This window comes from Anabrus simplex, chromosome 1 (assembly GCF_040414725.1).
Source record: "Anabrus simplex isolate iqAnaSimp1 chromosome 1, ASM4041472v1, whole genome shotgun sequence".
Taxonomy (NCBI): domain Eukaryota; kingdom Metazoa; phylum Arthropoda; class Insecta; order Orthoptera; family Tettigoniidae; genus Anabrus; species Anabrus simplex.
Window position 1 is genome coordinate 700,883,783 of NC_090265.1, and position 21,299 is coordinate 700,905,081.

Consider the following 21,299-nt stretch of genomic DNA (forward strand, 5'->3'; position numbering starts at 1 on the left):
TATTAACCATGTTTGTAACATGTGTAAATTATTTGTGCTATTCACAGTCCGTTCAAAAAATATGGTCCAAGCAGATGATGTGATGTCATCGCTGACCATATCATTACCAACTCAACTCTGTAATGAGGATTCTCTTTGGCCCACACGGCAACATTTCTAGCCCCTGAGCTGCGATAGCACATTCATCTGAAAACATAACCTTGGCACGGCTCACTGCATTCGGGAATTTAGTTAACAAAGCACGGCATGCTGAAATGCGCCAATTCCCGTCTCTATCCGATAGCTCGTTTACGAACGTCGGTCGAAAAGGTCCGAATTTAAGATCTTTTCTTTTAACGTACAGTAATCTCGCATTGTTGTCCTCAGTATACCGAGTTCCGAAGCATGTTTACGCGTCTTCATAGGAGACTGTTCAATCGAAGACAGATTCCAGTAAGTTTCTTCTCGCATCTTCTTCCTTCCACTCCGCGGCCTGTCTTTAACACCGCCCGAGGCAAAAACACGTCTGTCCCAATCGATAAGTGTTGCTTTTCGCTGTGGAGCCTTATTAAATCTTTCCTGGAATTCTCCCATAATGTCTCATTGTCTGCCCTGTGTGTTGCCGTTCGTGCACCCACACAACGTGCCACTAAGCACTCCTGAATAGTGTAACTCTTACCGAGCACATTTGCCATGGCTTCACACTAACATTCGACTGTGACAATGTGTATTCCAACAATTAATAAGAACTACCAACCTGCATAAATCTGTGGCTTGGTCATAAAAGGGCCAATGCCATTTTTTTTAAATCGAAATTGAGATATTAACTGATACAAACGCGTTTTATCCTGGCTTGCAACATGTTAAAAGGGCCAATGTCACTGATAAGTACTAAACGAACAGTTAACGTTTAATTAAATAAGCCCTTGCTAATAATGTTAGATTACCAATAAAGATTAGAGACCTGGCAATTTTTAAAGAATCATCATCATCATCATCATCTAAAGGCTTCGCCTTGTCGCTGCAACCATTGATCTCTTCTCTCTGCGATCCTTTTCATCTCTCCATAACCTTGGCATCCCATCATCTCAACTACCTCTTCAATGATCTTCTTCCGTGGTTTCCCTCTGCCTTTCTTTCCCATCACCTTGCCTTCGAACAAGTTCTTTATGAAGTTATTATGCCGGAGAATGTGACCGAAAACTGATGCTTTTCTCCTTTTTATCGCTGTTATTAAATGCCTCTGGGTGTTTATTTCTCTAAGCACTGCTTCATTAGTTTTCTTCTCAATCCAGCTAGTTCTAGTCATCTTAAAGAATACGATAGAAAAAAATGAGCGTTTAATCAGGTGACTTCCACAAAGAAAGTATAAAGTTAGTTGTTGAAAACAATAATTGGAAAACTATAAGCAAAACTTCAAATGCTCATAGCTCAAAAACAGGCTTTTTGACATTGGCCCTTTTAGAACCAAGCCACAGAAATAACATACTGTACGTAATATAGCTACCACGCTACATAAATAAAATTTGATACTAAACAGTTACAGGGAGGGGTACGTGGACTTCTCGTCCACCCTACACATAATACAAAAGCATTCCTTTAAATTATTGGAGAAATAATTTCAACCCTAGATCACAAAACGAACTTCAATAGTTCACAGACGTAAAACCTCGTAATTTTACTACTGCACATTGCACTTATTATTTTGCCACTGGCACGTCACTATATTACAGACACATTACACAAAGAGCTATTTCTTCAATTACAATCAATTTGTCTCATTAATTTAACCAGGTATGGTGCATTTCCCTCCCTTCCGGACACTAACCTCACTATAACGAAGTTCGCCTCTTCCAAGTACACTCATATCCATAAGAAACAGAACACCTTGAAAGTTCACATTCACAGAACATTAGTATGTACTGCAGAAACGATTAGCATTTCAGTCACCTAGCTATTGCCTAGTAGGCACTGAGTCCTTCATGGGCATTGATAACTTGTTTCATGCGTGATGGCATCGACGCGTATAAGGCGCGAATGGCGTCCTGGGGTATAGCTATCCATGCTGCATTCACCTGGTTCCATAGTTCATCTTTTTTGGTTGGCCTTGGGTCACAGCGCCGCACCCGTCGTTTCACCATATCCCACACATTTTCGATTGGCGACAAGTCCGGTGATTGGGTGGGTCAGGGCAACAGTCTGCCATCCTGTGGCAACAAGAAGGCACGTGTTCGTGCAGCAACATGTGGTCGCGCAATGTCCTGCTGATATATGGTGTGTGGGGTGTCGTGCAGAAAGGGTATGGCTACGGGTCGCAGGCTGCCATTCACGTAGGTCAAATTGGTCACAGTGTCCTGGATGCGCACGCACCTGACTGACGCTACCCACTGAATTCCTCTCCTGATTGGCTCCTCGCTCGACTGCCTTCCTGGATTAATGATTTCGTAATTAGTAAAAGATGTCTAAAGTTAACGAATCGATATCAATAATTTGCATCAAGTTGCCAAACTGTAGAAGACACGTAATTCAATTTCTTTTTGTGGTGTATTTTAATGTGTTTGTTGATATCATATTTTATTCTATTACCGCAACAGTGTATGTGTATTATTTCATTAACTCGCAATTTTGCAAATACATTCGTGAGGATGTTAATGAACAAGAGGATAAATTGCGGGCGGAGCCTGCGGGAAACTAATTTCAAATACCTATTTTTGAAAGAAACTCATTTGATATACAGAAATATCGATAGTTTGTTTTGGTAATTTGGCGTATCGATACTTTTATTGTCGATATCGAATGATACATCGATATTTTAGTATATGGAAACGTCTCTAGTCGGGCTCATGTAAAAGTTGATCAGGCTAGAAACCTAGGGAGTTGGCTGAGTGCAGAATTCTGCTCCAGCACTGATTCTCCCTAGTATCAGGCATCATTCGCACCCATCCCTGTACACTTTTTTTTTATTTTTATTTTTTTTTATTTCAGAGCTGGAGTCTGACAGTTGATTGGCAAAGCGCTGAACTACAGAATTTAAACAAACACCACGAAACAATGTTGCCAATAATAGGTAGTGCCACGTCCCACTCACGGGCTCTCGTTGTTTTGAAAGCCATGACTCAGTCTCTGAATTAGCCTGATTATATTTTCATAATACTACAGAGTACATGATACCATGAGAAAAATACTTTTATGCTTTAAAGCGAGAATAAAAACTCAGTTATAAATTTAAATAATTTGCATTACCTTTCCTCAAACACTGCCAGCTGTCAACAGGTTACATAGATATTAATCACAAAATCACGGCGGGAATATTTGACGCGGAACAGAGTAATTAAATGCTCGCAACCAAACAGGATAATTAAAAAAACTCGGAGAATTAGAGTAGGTGAGGCTTCATCTGCTCCTGTACTCATTAAGAGGGGAATTCCTCAAGGAAGTATTATTGGACCTTTATGTTTTCTTATATATAGCCTAAACGTGATATGAGTAACGAACTGGTATCAGTGGTAAGGCTTTTTGCTCATGATGTTATGTCGTATAGAGTGATAAATAAGTTAAAAGATTCTAAGCAACTGCAAAAAGACTCAACAATGTTGTGAGATGGACAGTAGGCAGTGGTATGATGATAAATGGGGTTAAAAGTCAGGATGTGAGTTTCGCTAATATGAAAAGTCCTCTCAGATTTAATTGCTGCGTTGATGGGCTGACGGTTCATTACGGGGATCACTGTAAGTACCTAGATGTTAATATAAGGAAAGATCTTCACTGAGGTAATCACATAAATGGTATTGTAAATAAAGGGTACAGATCTCTTCACATGGTTATGAGGGTATTTGGGGTTTGTTGTAAGGATGTAAAGAAGAGGGCATATAAGTCAATGGTAAGACCCCAACCAGTGTATGGTCCCTGTCTTTGGGTCCTTCACCAGGATTACTTGATTCGAAAACTGGAAAAAATCCAAAGAAAAGCAGCTCCATTTGTTCTGGATAATTTCCGACAAAAGAATAGCGTTACGAAACTTTTGCAAAGTTTGAGCTGGCATGACTTTCGAGAAAGGAGACGAGCTGCTCGAGGAAGTGGTGTGTTCCGAGCTGTCAGTGGAGAGATAGCGTGAAATAACATTATTAAACGAATACATTTGTGCGGTGTGTTTAAAAGTAGGAAAGAACACAATATGAAGATAAAGTTGGAATTCAAGAGGAAAAGTTGAAGCAAATGTTCGTTTATTGAACAAGGAGTTAGGGATTGGAATATTTTATCAATTTTTCAACATATTTCCCAATTCTTTGTAATCATTTAAGAAATTACTAGGTAAACAACAGATAGGGAATCCGCCACCTGGGCGACTGCCCTAAATTCAGATCAATGATGATTGATTGATTGATTGATTGATTGATTGATTGATTGATTGATTGATTGATTGATTGATTGATTGATTGATTGATTGATTGATTGATTGATTGATTGATTGATTGATCGATTGAGAAGAGCCAGTCCGTAACTCAATGACAGTCGCTATCAATTAAACTAACCTAAAAGTAACCTTCAACTAGTAACTAGTAAGCTAATTCACTGTTCTACAAAGGTTATATTCCTGGGATGAAAATATGTAATTCTAAAGCGATTTACATTGCTAAATTTGAGTCTGAAATCAGAATTGCACTCTCGTGGTATTTTTACATTTACATTAACATTGTTTGATCATTGTTGGTACTTTTATTAAAAAAATTAAATTGTTGGCAGCATTTACTTTACTATTTCGGGTTCTTTTTCAGACTCTGATGCCTCAAAATCACAGTGAGAATACAACGATTTCTACCAATTTAAAGTGTATTTATTTGGCTTCTTCTGATATACCAAGTGAGTATTTCTGTGATTATTCTCTTCTTTTGTATTTCTATTCGATATGTCTGTATACCTGACAAAGACATCCCCCTGTGGGTGGGGGCGGTAGAATTACACCCACGGTATCCCCTGCCTGTCGTAAGAGGCGACTAAAAGGGGCCTCATGGGCTCTGAACTTTGGAGCATGGGTTGGCGACCACGGGTCCCTCAGCTGAGTCCTGGCATTGCTTCCACTTACTTGTGCCAGGCTCTTCACTTTCATCTATCCTACCCGGCCTCCCTTGGTTAACTCTTGTTCTTTTCAGACCCCGACGCTATTAGGCTTGCGAGGGCTAGGGAGTCATTCATTTTCACGCCCTTCGTGGCCCTTTTCTTCCTTTGGCCCATACCTTCATTTATCGAAGATTCGGACCCATTCCATTTTTTCTCTCTGATTAGTGTTATATAGAGGATGGTTGCCTGGTTGTACTTCCTCTTAAAACAATAATCACCACCACCACCTGACAAAGGCAAGCGAACCTGCGCATGTTTCAAGAAAGTAATACAAAACATCCTTGGAAGTAGAAGAGACCCTAAATATAAGGAATTTGTTTAAGAAATTATCAAAGCTTATAAAAAATTTAGGCCCACTGTCGGCAGCCCTGAAAATGGTTTTCCGTGGTTTCCCATTTTCACATCAGGCAAATGCTGGGGATGTACCTTAACTAAGGCCACGGCCGCTTCCTTCCCACTCCTAGCTCTTTCCTGTCCCATCGTCGCCGTAAGACCTATCTGTGTCGGTGCGACGTAAAACAACTAGCAAAAAAAAAAATAGATTGCAGTATGTCGTTGAAAGTACGTTTCATGGACTCGAATTTAGATTTCTTTCCTCGGAATTGTAGTGATGTATCAGATGAGCATGGAGAAAGTTTTCATAAAGACATAGCCACCATGGAGAAACGGTATGAAGGGAAATGGATGCCCAAGTTGTTAGCCGATGAAAAAATTGGCCTCTGTCTCAATATTAAAAAGACCAATATGACTACCGATGAGCGTCATACAATTTGTCTAAAATGGGGAAGAGATAGAGAGTGTGCGGGATTTCATCTTCTTAGGAGCCAAAATCAGTCAAAGTGGTGATTGCGGTCCTGATATCAAAAGCCAGATTTCGCTTGGACGTATCGCTGTAACGACTATGTCCCCGATCTGGAAGAGCAGATATATCAATTTGGCTACCAAGTACGGATTAGTCCATGCGATTATATTCCCACTGTTCATGTATGGATGTGAGAGCTGGACGCAGAAACAGGCAGACAAAACGAAGATGGACGCTTTTGAGCTCTGGTGTTGGCGAGGAATCTTACGAATGCCATGGACTGCAAAAATCACCAATAATGCAGTTTCATAGGGCATCAAGCCCCGTATGGCATTGGTTGGTAAGGTTTTGAAGCTGAGACTAGCTTACTTTGGCCACGTTATGCGATCAGATGCATTGGAAAAACGCGGTCATGCTAGGAATGATCAGCGGTACAAGAAGACAAGGTTGCCAGAGGACTCGCTGGTTAAACACCAATAAAACAGACACAACCCTCACCCTGGAACAACTAAAGGAGGCAGTGTGGAACAGGATAACTTGGAGAACGCTAATTAATAGAATCGCCGATGGTCGGATTCGACTGAACGGATGACATCATCATAATTCAGGACAAGAAGGATGCTCAATAAAAAAGGAAGAAATAATAACACATGAAACTTTGTGGTGGTGAATTTCTGTCCATATTTCCATTTTTTATAAACATTTATAAACATATACCTCAGCCATCCTGGAAGTGGTTTTCCGTGGTTTCCCACTTCTGCTCCAGGCAAATGCTGGGATGTTACCTAACTTAAGGCCGATTCCTTCCCTCTTCCTTGTCCATCCCTGCCAATCTTCCCATCCCTCCGCAAGGCCCCTGTTCAGCATAGCAGGTGAGGCCGCCTGGGTGAGGTACTGGTCATCCTCCCCAGTTATATCCCCCGACACAGAGTCTAAAGCTCCAGGACACTGCCCTTGAGGCGGAGGTGGGATCCCTTGCTGAGTCCGAGGGAAAAACCAACCCTGGATGGTAAGCAGATTAAGAAAGAAAGACATGTCTATGACTAAATCAAAGCTATATGATAATATTTAAAAAATCGGATTACTCTTAAGCTATCCCTGATGCATGAAAACTAAAACCAGATTTGAGTTCAGCGTTAAAATGTCTATATGAATCATACAGTCTTACTCCAGAAATATGACTTTTTAAAACAGTGTTACGAATAACGATAAGACGTGCTGAACACATAGAATATAAGTAGTCTCTGACAATACAAATGCAATGGTAAAAATAATATAACACAAAACGGGTATAAGAAAGAATTTGCCGGGTAAGGACTCCAAGTGACAATGAGAAATAGACACTCGGGTTAGCTCCATACACATGTCAACTTTGTCTAAGTTACCATTTTTGGCAACACTAGCGCTGACGTCATACTCCAGTTCTCAAAAAAGACTATAGTTGCTGATACGAGGACTCACCATGTACGAAGGTATCGTCGAGGATGTTGATCTTGCGCTTGCAGAAGCGTGCTAGCAGCACGCAGAGGCACATTCGTAGGAAGTAGTGGAGCTCAAGGGTGATGTAGAGTGTGAGCAGTGTGAGCAGGAGGCCGCCCAGCACGTAGCACAGCACCAGCATACTGAGTCCGGGGCTCACCGCATCACCTGCCGGCAAACAACAGATCCACATTGGAACGACAAGCTTCCGCAAGATGATCTGAGGTTAGGGGCGGCTGTTGTCCACCTCAAATAACTTGTGAACCATTAAAGGTATTGACATTCTTGATTCACAGTGATAATAATGGTGCTTAATCAAAAATTTTGTCATAAATATATGTTCTGGCTGGGGGTGGATGTGGATGTTATGTTATTCCGCAGCAGAGTATGCCTGTCCTGTTTGGTACAGTTCCACGCATGCCAAACAGGTGGATGTAGCTCTTAATGAAACCTTTAGAATTATAACAGGCTGCTTGAAATCCACTCCTGTTGAGTGGCTTTACCACCTTTCAGGAATAGCACCACCTCCTATTGCAAGAGAAATAGCTGCCAATAAGTAAATAAAGTAAGTGGAGCAGGAAAGAACCCATCTTTTGCATTGGTACAAACCACGTCTATAACGACCGAAATCAAGAAGGAGCTTCCTTAGAACATCAAAGGAAATTACAACCACCGCCGGAAAAGCTAGACTACAGCTGTAGAGGACTATGACCTACATTCCCACTGGTTGGAGAAACATTTAGGCCACTCTGCCTCCTGGCCCTGATGAGGAATGGCTGGCTTGGAAGTTCCTGAATAGATTGAGATATAGAGTACTCTGAGAGGAATGATACTCGTATTCAGTGCGAATGTGGAGAAGTCCAGACCGTACATTATCTGCTGCAATGCCAACTGTGTCCAGCCTCCTGTACTCAAAAGCCCGTCGTTACTCCACAGTAAATGCACTGGAAGTAGCGAAGTTCAGGTCACAAATAATACAAAGTGTAAAATTTGAACTGTGCCTTATATGCATATGTTTCTGACTCGAGAATAAATATATAAATGGCTGGGAGACATCCAAAAATGTGTGTAACGTAAAGCAAGAAAATGTGTGACGGAAGCGTAACCATAGCAACCGTGCAGGCAGTGATGTAAAGTATGGATCGATGATCAGACAATGTTACCTAACAACTGTGCAGGCAGTGATGTAAAGTATGGATCGATGATCAGACAATGTGACCTAGCAACTGTGCAGGCAGTGATGTAAAGTATGGATCGATGATCAGACAATGTTACCTAGCAACCGTGCAGGCAGTGATGTAAAGTATGGATCGATGGTGAGACAACGTTACCTAGCAACCGTGCAGGCAGTGATGTAAAGTATGGATCGATGATCAGACAATGTTACCTAGCAACCGTGCAGGCAGTGATGTAAAAAATGGATCGATGATCAGACAATGTTACCTAGCAACCGTGCAGCAAGTGATGTAAAGTATGGATCGATAGACAATGTTACCTAGCAACCGTGCAGGAAGTGATGTAAAGTATGGATCGATGGTGAGACAACGTTACCTAGCAACCTTGCAGGAAGTGATGTAAAGTATGGATCGATGATCAGACAACGTTACCTAGCAAACGTGCAGGCAGTGATGTAAAGTATGGATCGATGATCAGACAATGTTACCTAGCAACTGTGCAGGAAGTGATGTAAAGTATGGATCGATGATCAGACAACGTTACCTAGCAACTGTGCAGGCAGTGATGTAAAGTATGGATCGATGATCAGACAATGTTACCTAGCAACCGTGCAGGCAGTGATGTAAAGTGTGGATCGATGGTGAGACAATGTTACCTAGCAACCGTGCAGGCAGTGATGTAAGGTGTGGATCGATGGTGAGACAATGTTACCTAGCAACCGTGCAGGAAGTGATGTAAAGTATGGATCGATGGTGAGACAACGTTACCTAGCAACCGTGCAGGAAGTGATGTAAAGTATGGATCGATGATCAGACAATGTTACCTAGCAACCGTGCAGGCAGTGATGTAAGGTGTGGATCGATGGTGAGACAATGTTACCTAGCAACCGTGCAGGCAGTGATGTAAAGTGTGGATCGATGGTGAGACAATGTTACCTAGCAACCGTGCAGGCTATGTCTCATGACTGGTTGCCAGCTGAAATTGGCAGCTGTTGATTGATGGCCATGACTGGGAGACATATTTATGACCATTTGATTTTCGCAAAGGGAAAAGTGGTTTCTTTTTTAAAAATTATACTTTATGATTATCAGCATTTAGTTATTCTGTTCCGCGTTAAATATTTCCGTCGTGATTTTGTTAATTACGTCTACGTAACTTGTTGATAGTTGCCAGATTTTGAAGGTACAAGGGGGTACAAGTGACAAAAATTATTGGAGTTAGTATGCGATAAGGAAATAACCAATCTGTTTGGTGCAAAAAAGTGCAAGTACTGTTTCTGATAGGTACTGCTGCAATCCAGTATGTTGTTCCAGAACCATTTCAGTTAATTTATCTTGCGATAGAGGGAGACAAGTTCACTTATACCTCTTTGCCTCCAAACTGCTTACAATAAGCCAACTGGAGTAAACCTGAGGATTGGGTGTATACAGTTGCAAAGGTGCACCGCCAGTTTCAAGTAGTCAGAATGACAGTTACGTGTCAGAAGCGACCGTGCCGGATGCGACCACGCCAAAATCGTGCCGCATGCGACCAATCAGTCATTCAGTCAGTCAGTCAGTCACCAATGATATGTATTTAGGGCCGGCGCCGAAGTGATAGACTGTCTACCGGCTGTTTACCTAGTCTTTTCTTAATTTCAGAGAATTTGGAAATGTATCGTACATTTCCCTTTGTGAATTATTCCAGTCCCTTAATTTCTTTCCGTCTAAACGATTATTTGCCCCAATTTCACCTCTTGAATTCCAGAATACTTCTACCGGAGTTTTAAAAAAATTCTTCGCTTGAAGGTCTGTGGAACAATCGTGTGTAACCACAGGATTTGTTTGTGTACTAAAACTTTAGAATACAATTCATAAATATTGATTCCGGTGTACATCCTGTATAATTACACTGTAGGCGCAAACTTTATCACATTATTTTGCTATTTCACTTTCTACATTAAAGTTTAAACCCCGTATTTTCTTCACTTCTAGCATTTTTTTAATAATGCTGAATCTCCTTTAAATAAGTCATCAAATTTCTGACAGCTATGATCAAACTTAAGTGAGACTTGAATTTCTGACGTTATCAGAGTTGCTGAATATCTATTCCTTTCATCATTTCATTTGTTTTTAAGAATTGAAATATCTCCTTCGACATATTCATTCGAATCCGGTGTACTTAGAACATAAAATGTTTAGTATATCTGTAACAGCATCTGAATTAACTTTGTTGGAAGAAAATTCTTCATAAAAGCTCTCGAAATTGAGAGTATGGTTGCCTAGTTGTACTTCCTCTTAAAATAACAATCACCACCATCTCGAAATTGAAAGCTAGACAAACTTCAGTATACGTAGTACAGTCATTAAGTTCTGAGTCTTGACGCCTGGAGGATAGGCACCCACACGACTCTGTATGTTGCACATGATGCCGTATCACACGGCGCACACCTACACAGAACCACATCCACCTTCAGAATTGTCGCCGTTGGCCATTAACCACTTAAACAGAACCACATCCACCCTCAAAATAGTTGTCGTTGGTCGTTATGCACATTTGCCAAAGTTGGTATAGCTGCTGGAAGCACCGCTGAAAGGAAATACCATGTTTCGTCTCCAGTTATTATCCGGTTGAGAAACGTCGGATCGTCATCAGCGTTACAGATGAGGTCACCACAAATCGTCATGCGATCATCACGTTGGTCTTGCGACAGGAATCGTGGCACACTGTGCTGGGTAACATGAGACATGTTGAGGTCATCCGTCAGAATTTTGTGGCAAGTATCATGGCTGACCCCTATTGGTGCTGCGAGATCGTCTACCGATTGGGAGAGGTTAGCACGCACTCAACGTTGCAACTTCTTGGATCTTGCGTTCCTTTCGAAATGTTTGTGGCCGACCAGTACGCACATCTTCCAAACTGGCACGTCCTTGCACAAAACGTCGGTGCCACTTAAAAACAACACTGCGACTCAATGCGTCCTCACCGTAAACCTACTGCATCATTTCAAACGTTTTGGTAGCTGTTTTGCCTAATTTCTGGCGGAACTTGATGTTTGCCCGTTGCGCAAACTGTGACATGTCAAGGTCCGCACACAAACGACACAAACGACCGTACGTCTGCTCCTAGTGCATGCACTCAGCTGTCTCTTGAAGGGACAAGAGACTAATTGACATGGTACCATACCACGGTGCCACCTATGCGCTATAGTGCACCACAGCGTCATCATGCGGTCAGTCTCAGAACTTAATGACTATACTACGTATTTCAAAGAATTAATCATTTCTTCAAAACCAGAACATTTAACAATTTTCAAATGTAAATCCTCTAGACTCTTAAAAATATTAGCAGTCATAAATTTCCCGATAATGTATTGCAGCATTATGGCGCATAATCGCTAGATGAAGAGCAATGAACTGGAATACAGGATCGGTAAATGCTATTGTAAGTGGATAATTTTAACCGCAGAAGAAATGACTTGTTTAAATATGGAGAAGAAAGGCTGTTATAACGAGACCGTGCTTTAGATATTCAAATACGGGAAATCCCGTATAATACGGGGCACGTGGCAACCCTAGTGTAGGTGTAATTGTACGGGCTAGGAATGGGAAGGTGGTCATGGCCATGAGAAAGGTATCATCCCGGAATTTGGGTGGAGATGACAATGGGAAACCACGAAAAACAATTTTCGAGAATGGCCGACGGAGGATTCGGACCCAGCGGTCTCCCGCAGTAGTCGTAATGCAATTAGATAACCTGTTTGGTACTTTCATCCAGACATAGAAATGCAGCTTCATAGAAGAGCATTTTGTAGGATATAGACAAGAAATGCAGCTTCATAGAAGAGCATTTTGTAGGATATAGACAAGAAATGCAGCTTCATAGAAGAGCATTTTGTAGGATATAGACATAGAAATGCAGCTTCATAGAAGAGCATTTTGTAGGATATAGACATAGAAATGCAGCTTCATAGAAGAGCATTTTGTAGGATATAGACATAGAAATGCAGCTTCATAGAAGAGCATTTTGTAGGATATAGACAAGAAATGCAGCTTCATAGAAGAGCATTTTGTAGGATATAGACATAGAAATGCAGCTTCATAGAAGAGCATTTTGTAGGATATAGACATAGAAATGCAGCTTCATAGAAGAGCATTTTGTAGGATATAGACATAGAAATGCAGCTTCATAGAAGAGCATTTTGTAGGATATAGACAAGAAATGCAGCTTCATAGAAGAGCATTTTGTAGGATATAGACAAGAAATGCAGCTTCATAGAAGAGCATTTTGTAGGATATAGACATAGAAATGCAGCTTCATAGAAGAGCATTTTGTAGGATATAGACATAGAAATGCAGCTTCATAGAAGAGCATTTTGTAGGATATAGACATAGAAATGCAGCTTCATAGAAGAGCATTTTGTAGGATAAAACGTAACGGATCACCGTATTTCGTGTTCTAAAACCTATCACTTTTCCCCAGGGGTGTTACGTAAAATAGGGACAATACCTGCTCATAGGAGTGATTCAAGTGACATTGCGCACATTGCTGGTACTTCGTAGAAGATGCTGTTCTGTTTCAAGAAAATCCAAGGCCGGGCTGAGTGGCTCAGACGGTTAAGGCGCTGGCCTTCTGACCCCAACTTGGCAGGTTCGATCCTGGCTCAGTCCGGTGGTATTTGAAGGTGCTCAAATACATCAGCCTCGTGTAGGTAGATTTACTGGCACGTAAAAGAACTCCTGCGGGACTAAATTCTGGCACCTCGGCGTCTCCGAAGACCGTAAAAGAGTAGTTAGTGGGACGTAAAACAAATAACATTATTATTATTATTATTATTATTATTAGAAAATCCAGGGACTGATCCTGATGATCCCCAACAACTGTATGTATAGATAAGGTAACTGTAAAACAAGTACAATATATATTAGAATATAACTGAACTCAAATTAATTACCTGACTGTACTTTTCCCCCTTATTTTTAGGGTTTTCACCTTAAAATATCTCTTGCATTATTTATTACCCATCTGTGTCTCTGTGGAAGAAATATCTCTGTTTATGGCGTTCCAAATTATACATTACACTTGAGTTCTTGAGCTGGTTTTATATATACCTTTGTGTGTAATGTTAATGTAATGTATATATATATATATTGTATTTGAACTTTCGTCATAGAAATGTACTCATTAAGTAAAATTTATAAACCTTTCAACGGAATCGTTGGAATTGTTCTCCGTAAAGGCTTATATTGGCTGTATTTCTCGACGACTAATTCACTGTGCATAATTCAATGTTGTGCACGGTTTGCTATTATAGTAGTTTGCTTTTTGAACAGAACAAAGAAAAATTTCATTCCCTATCCGGTAAGTAGTGCTGTATATTTTTCACCTATTTTCTAACCTTTTCTGGTTCTGATTTAGCTTACCTTATCTCGGATGATGTCAGCTTATTAAAATGAAAACTGGATTGTCAACACCGGTCGTATCCGGCACGATTACAGGTTATGTGGTCGCTACTGGCACGGGTCGCATGCGGCACATTCGCATTTGGCACGACACCAGAATGACTAGTGAAGATTTCCATTCTACTGACAACATGAAGGAGTCCCTAAAAAATAGTGTTGTCGGGATCAGTAAGTTTCAATGGATTCGTTTATAGAAGGATCACCCATTCACACTTTAGTACAAGTGTTTCCTCAAAGAAGATCGGGATTTTGAAATTTATGACTGAAAACATAAGGTTAGACGCCCGAGAACCAGTCCATAATCAAATTTAAGCCTCCTCCCTCCGCTGAGGGGGGGGGGGGGGAGTTTGTTGTTTGTTACCGGTACCGGTGCATTAAAATGCTCCTCACCCGGTAAATTTAGTGATAGAAAAATTTAATTTTTAACGTTATAGTAGTGAAAATAGAAAATATTATTGTAGTATTTAGTGTTTAAAAATTTACGTTGAAGGAGTTGTAACTTAAGGTGTTGAAATGTGTGTGTGTGTGAGAGAGAAAAGTGAAAAATTTATTTTAGCTCTGTGGCTTAGTGGTTTTGATACTGTTTATGTAACATGTATGGACGTTCGAACTTAATTTAGTGTGGCCGAATGACTGACAGATTTTTAAGATATTTTGGCCGGTGGTATGTGACAGACCTGTTAGGTCACCCATCCAGGTACTGACCTCGCCCGTAATTGCTTTAATTCACAGCTGGGTCCATACCACAGATTTTTCGCAATTTACTCTATTGTAAATTATGTGCGGGTGTTATAGTAAGTTTGACAGATGGAGTGTGAAAAGCATCGTTACTGGCAGCATATAACATGTGGACCGCCTCGTCTCCCGCGACCAGTGCTACATCTTAGGTGTTTGTATTTCTTGTAAGGTTGAGCTCAGTTTAGGAAGTGAGGACTGTAAGCTTGATAGATCTTGTTCTTGGCTGGGATTTGGGGGGGGGGGTGCTACTGATTTGGTTCTTCAGGGTCTCGGCTACTCAATCCACCGAGGGGGGCCCTGAGTTGGACTGGAGATGATATTGGAGTAAGCTGAGGATTAGGGTGAGGAGATTATTGTTAGGCGCGGTGGTAGGAGTGGTAGGGGTGGTGAGAAGAGGCTGGGGTGTGTTAGATTGAATGTTAGTTGATGTCTGTGGTTTATGTAGTGTATTTTTGTGCATTTTCTGTTTGATTGCCTTCTTAAAATACGGACAACCAGGGAACGATGCTGCGTGATTGCCGTGGCAATTCGTGCAGGTCGCCTGGTCCTGAGGTGTGATGGTGAGGGCCACCACACCTGTTGCATCTGGTAGCATTTTTACACCTGGCGGCATGGTGATTCAGCTTGACGCAGATGTAACAGAGTATCGTTAATGAAGGATGTAGTGGGCGAGGTTGAGTTTTAGTTTTGAGATGTGTTTGGGAAGGTACCTGGTTTGAGTTTCGGGCCTGTTTTCGTTGAGTTTGCTGCATGAGAGGATTGTCTGGGTTCCCGAGAACCAGTGCATTAATTTTAATACCTTTGTAAGAAGTGCCCCCAGAAATCACCACTGTAAGGTCTCTTCTACAATATTTGCCACCAATTCATCACGAATTTTACAAATCACCCGAGAATAGCCAAGCACAGCATTTAATGTGCCACTACTGATACTTAACATTTTTAATAATGAAAATCCACAGCCTGTTTCTAGTCATTCGATCGGGTTAGGAATGGAATGAATGAAGCCCCATCTAGCGGCGAGGATAGGAATTGTGCCGCTTGCCGAAGCATGTCACACTCTTCTGGGGCAGTGATTATTGACTGAGAGATGAAATGAAATGATATTGGAGAGTGTTACCTGGAATGAAAGATGACAGATAAAACCAGAGTACTCGGAGGAAAACTTGTCCCGCCTCCGTTTTGTTCAACACAAAATGGCCGGGATTTGAACCACGGCATACAGTGGTGAGAGACCAGCGCGCTGCCATCTGAACCACGGAGGCTCTATTTTTAATAATACATTTTATAATTTTGCGACAATAAAACATAAATAATACTTTTTGTATTATCCATAACATTAATAAAAACTTGTAATTCTTTGTAGGAAAAAACTCTAAGTGATTGCAGGCTTGCACGGAAAAAAGTATTGTGCCAAGGGTAATAATAATTATAGCTTAAAACCTCATATACAAATGCAGAACGTCCACCAGAATTTGCGATAGGATCCAAACTTTTCAGCTCTTTTCCTAAGGAGTATAATTTGGCACTTACATCCCTTTGCTATCCGCCTCTGTGGTGTGGTGGTTAGTGTGATTGGCTGCCACCCCCGCAGGCCCGGGTTCGATTCCCGGCTCTGTCACAAAATTTGAAAAGTGGTACAAGGGCTGGCACGGGTCCACTCAGCTTCGAGGTCAAATGAGTAGAGGTAGGTTCGATTCACACCTCATCCATCCTGGAAGTGATTTTCCGTGGTTTCCCACTTCTCCACCAGGCAAATGCCAGGATGGTACCTAACTTAAGGCACCAGCCGCTTCCTTCCCTCTTCCTTGTCTATCCCTTCCAATCTTCCCATCCCCCCGCATGGCCTCTGTTCAGCATAGCATGTGAGGCCGCCTGGGCGAGGTACTGGTCATCCTCCCCAGTTGTACCCCCGACCCAGAGTCTGAAGCTCCAGGACACTGCCCTTGAGGCGGTAGAGGTGGGGTCCCTCGCTGAATCCGAGGGAAAATCCGAACCTGCAGGGTAAACAGATTAAGAAAGAAAGAAAGAATATTCCTTTGCTTCTTACTCCCAGACCCAGAACTATCGGAATTAAGCAATAAAGTACAAAATACCCGACGTGGTCGGGAATCGAACCCGGGACCCCCTTGAGCAAAGTCCAGCACGCTAACCATTAGCCACGAAGCCGTACAGAACGTCAGCGTGTGACACCCGGAAGACTTCCCTTGAACGTGAATTAAATTAATTTTTGAATGATCAAAAGTGTAGAGATGGCGTGGCTCAATGCGATATTGGTCTTCTCTCTGAGGATCTAAGAAATTATGCACTATGCAGCACTGATAAGGAGCAGGGCATTGAAATGAATACAGAGTGTTCCTAAAATTACGACATAATTAGAGGTTTGTGTTTACTCATATGTTATGCAGACAAAAATATTATATAAACACAGGTTCAGAAATTAATGATTTTCGAGAATTGGCCAAATGGTCAGCGTAGTAACCTTCGGTTTAGAGGTCCCTGAGTTTGATTCCCGGCAGGGTCGGAGATTTTATCCTAAAATGATTAATTCTATTGACTTGGGGACTGGGCGATTGTACTGTCCTCTACATCCCCGCAACTCTCACACCACACACAGCACCATCCTCGACCGCAATAACACGCAATTTCCCATTATTATTATTATTATTATTATTATTATTAAAACTGTTTATCCTTCAGGATTGGTTTTTCCCTCATACTTAATTACTTAATATGTTTACCCTCCAGGGTTGGTTTTCCCCTCGGACTCAGCGAGGGATCCCACCTCTACGGTCTCAAGGGCAGTGTCCTGGAGCGTGACACTTTGGGTCGGGGGGATAAAACTGGGGAGGAGAACCAGTACCTCGCCCAGATGGCCTCACCTGTTACGCTGAACAAGGGCTTTGTCGGGGGATGGAAAGATTGGATGGGATAGACAAGGAAGAGGGAAGGAAGAGGCCGTGGCAATAAGTTAGGTACCATCCCGGTATTTGCCTGGAGGAGAAGTGGGAAACCGCGGAAAACCACTTCGAGGATGGCTGAAGTGAGAATCGAACCCATCTCTACTCAGTTGACCTCCCGAGGCTGAGTTGTCCCCGTTCCAGCTCTCGTACCACTTTCCAAATTTCGTGACAGAGCCGGGAATCGAAACCGGGCCTCCGGGGGTGGCAGCTAATCACGCTAACCACTACACCACAAAGGCGAACATTATTATTATTATTGTTATTATTATTATTATTATTACTGTCCGGCACTCCATGGTGTACGGATAGCTTGCTTGCCTTCTTACATGGAGGCCCCGGTTCGATTCTCGGCTAGATCAAGGATTTTTTATTTGATTCTGAGGCTAGTTTAAGGTCCACTCAATCTACGTGATTAAAATTGAGGAGCTGTCTGACCCCGGTCTTGATTGCCAAGAATAACGGCCGAGAGGTTTCGGTGTGCTGACAGCACGACACCTCGTGATTTGTAGATCTTAGGGCTGAGCAGCGGTCGCGCTTGATTGCCAATGGACTGTCGAGGCCGATAGCGCAAGGGAATTTATTTATTACCGTATTCTGTTATTTTTTGCGAGTGGTGGAAATATAAAATGTCATGGTGTTCAATCAATGCACAGACTCACTTAAGTTTCATAATACGTTGTAGTGGACAGCTTGAGGCCAAGGACGATACATTTGAAAATCAATTGCTTTGAGACCTTGTATGAGACACGGGAGGTCTAAAAGTAATTACCCTTCAAAGATACTAAAGTACATTAAGAAAATTACATTTTTTCTTCTCAAAGAGAAGTTACAATCGAACATTGTTCATACACTAGCAAACATGCATACCAGAAAATAATCATTAGCTTTAGAAAAATTGGAGAGATTTTCGTCAAAATTTCTCATACGTGCATTATTATTGAACGTTCCATAATGTAATGGTTAGCGCAATTAGACGCCTCCTCAGGGGCCCTAGTTCGATCCTCAAACTGCCAAAAATTTGATGTTGGTAGGATTGCTGGTACGTGATTAGAAAACTACATGCAGCTTACTTTCATTGGAAATGCGTCTGAAAAGAGCTGGATTACCCCAGGACGAGGGTAAAAATTTACATTTTTACTGAACGTTTAACAAAACTGACTTTGTGTGCAGCAGTTTGTTACAACAGGCTTTTCCAAATTTTGCTCCTATTCATACATACAATATATACATCTTTATAGACTGTTATGCCTTTCAGCGTTCATTCTGCAAGCCTCAGTGAATTGACTAACCGCCGCCACAATCCTAATTGTAAGTAGTTCTGTGGCCTCGCGTACTTCTGTACATCGTATATATAAATAATTAGAAACTGAGTCTAACAATCGTCGTCTTAGTCTCCATCTAATTTTCTTATCCTCCATAACAGAGTCCATTATTCTCCTAGGTAACCTATCGTCCTCCATTCGCCTCACGTGATCCCACCACCAAAGTCGATTTATGTGTACAGCTTCATCAATCGAGTTCATTCCTAACTTAACCTTTATCTCCACATTCCGAGTACCCTCCTGGCATTGATCCCACCTGTTGGAACCAGCGAACTTTCTCGCTACTTTCATGTCTGTTACTTATGAATAAGATATCCCGGGTCCACCCAGTTTTCACTCCTGTAAAGCAAAGTTGGTCTGAAAACAGACCGGTGTAAAGATAGTTTTGTCAGAGAGCTGAATGTTGTTGATTGCAACTGCAAGCTGATTGCATTGTTCGATTATGTACAGAGCCGTCAGGAGAGACACTTAATCAAAGGCTGTTAATCACTTGGTCATTCTACAACGTAGCCATCATCCTGGTATGTTCGTAGGGTTTTCATAGTCCGGTATTTGTCGGACACGTCCTGCTTCAATTCAATTCAATTCAATTCAATTCAATTCAATTCAATTCAATTCAATTCAATTCAATTCAATTCAATTCAATTCAATTCAATTCAATTCAATTCAATTCACTTCAATTCAATTCAATTCAATTCAATCCAATCAATCAATCAATCAATCAATCAATCAATCAATGACCACCGATCTGCATTTAGGCCAATCGCCCAGGTGCCAGATTCGCTATCAGTTATTTAACTTATCTATTCTCAATTTTTTATTCCGCTTGGTAAATTATTCCAATCCCTAAGTCATATCCCTATAAACCAATATTTGCCACAATTTCTCCTCTTGAATCCAAACTTTATTTCCCTTTTCCTACTTTAAAAACTCCGCTCAAGCTAATTCTTCTAGTAATGTTATTTTACGCCATATCTCCTCTGACAGGTCTGAATATACCGCTCAGTCAAGCGGCTCGTCTCCTTACTTCCAATCTTCCCAGCCCAAAGTTTGAAATATTTTTGGAAATCACCCAGAACAAAGCGTGCCGCTTTCATTTGATTCTTTTCCAGTTCCCGAATCAAATAATCCTGGTGTGGGTTCCATACTCTAGAACCATACTCTAATAGGGTTCTTACCAGAGACTTATATGCACTCTCCTATACATCCTTACTACAGCCCCTAATTACCTTCCTAACCTATGAAGAGATTTGTAACCTTATATTAACACCTATAGTCGTAATATAGAAAGATGAGTTCTGACAGTTCTTAGAGGAAGGGGTTAGGGGAACTCTAAGAACTGTCAGAACGCATCTTTCAATATTACTAAAACTGGTTAAAATGAGTTTAAAATGTAGTCCTCGTGCTCAGGCTGTTGTTGACGACACACTTATGTGAAATTACATTTAAATGTTAACACTGATGATGGACCTTAGTGTCCGAAAACCGGTTATGTTTTAATAAAGTGTGTGCTGATACGACTGTGCATAATTAATAATAATAATAATAATAATAATAATAAAATCATGTACACTTGTTGTCCAGTTATTTGCTAGTTGCTTTACGTCGCACCGACACAGATAGGTCTTATGGCGACGATGGGACAGGAAAGGGCTAGGGGTGGGAAGGAAGCGACCGTGGCCTTAATTAAGGTACAGCCCCAGCATTTGCCTGGTGTGCAAATGGGAAACCACGGAAAACCATTTTCAGGGCTACCGACAGTGGGGTTCGAACCCATTATCTCCCGAATACTGGATACTGGCCGCAGTTAAGCGACTGCAGCTATCGAGCTCGGTGTCCAGTTATTTTATTTTATTTTTTTTTTTGCTAGGGGCTTTACGTCGCACCGACACAGATAGGTCTTATGGCGACGATGGGATAGGAAAGGCCTAGGAGTTGGAAGGAAGTGGCCGTGGCCTTAATTAAGGTACAGCCCCAGCATTTGCCTGGTGTGAAAATGGGAAACCACGGAAAACCATTTTCAGGGCTGCCGATAGTGGGATTCGAACCTACTATCTCCCGGATGCAAGCTCACAGCCGCGCGCCTCTATGTCCAGTTATTAATGCTAATCAATTTACTATTAAAGATGCCTCATTGTGTATATTTGTTGGCATTAGCCCCCTTGTGAGGACTGAATAATAATAATAATAATAATAATAATAATAATAATAATAATAATAATAATAATAATAATAATAATGAAATGGCGTATGGCTTTTAGTGCCGGGAGTGTCCGAGGACAAG

General features: G+C 41.4%; 1 protein-coding gene across 2 annotated transcripts in view; it reads right to left on the minus strand.

The window, feature by feature from the left end:
• LOC136872212 (protein THEM6) overlaps positions 1-21,299 on the minus strand; it is a 259,347-nt gene that overhangs the window by 109,674 nt on the left and 128,374 nt on the right. For both annotated transcript variants that reach the window (XM_067146049.2, XM_067146045.2), the window contains exon 2: positions 7,361-7,546. In XM_067146049.2, the coding sequence (XP_067002150.1) occupies positions 7,361-7,520 (160 nt within the window). In that variant the 5' untranslated portion in view covers positions 7,521-7,546. The remainder of the gene's footprint in view (positions 1-7,360; positions 7,547-21,299) is intronic.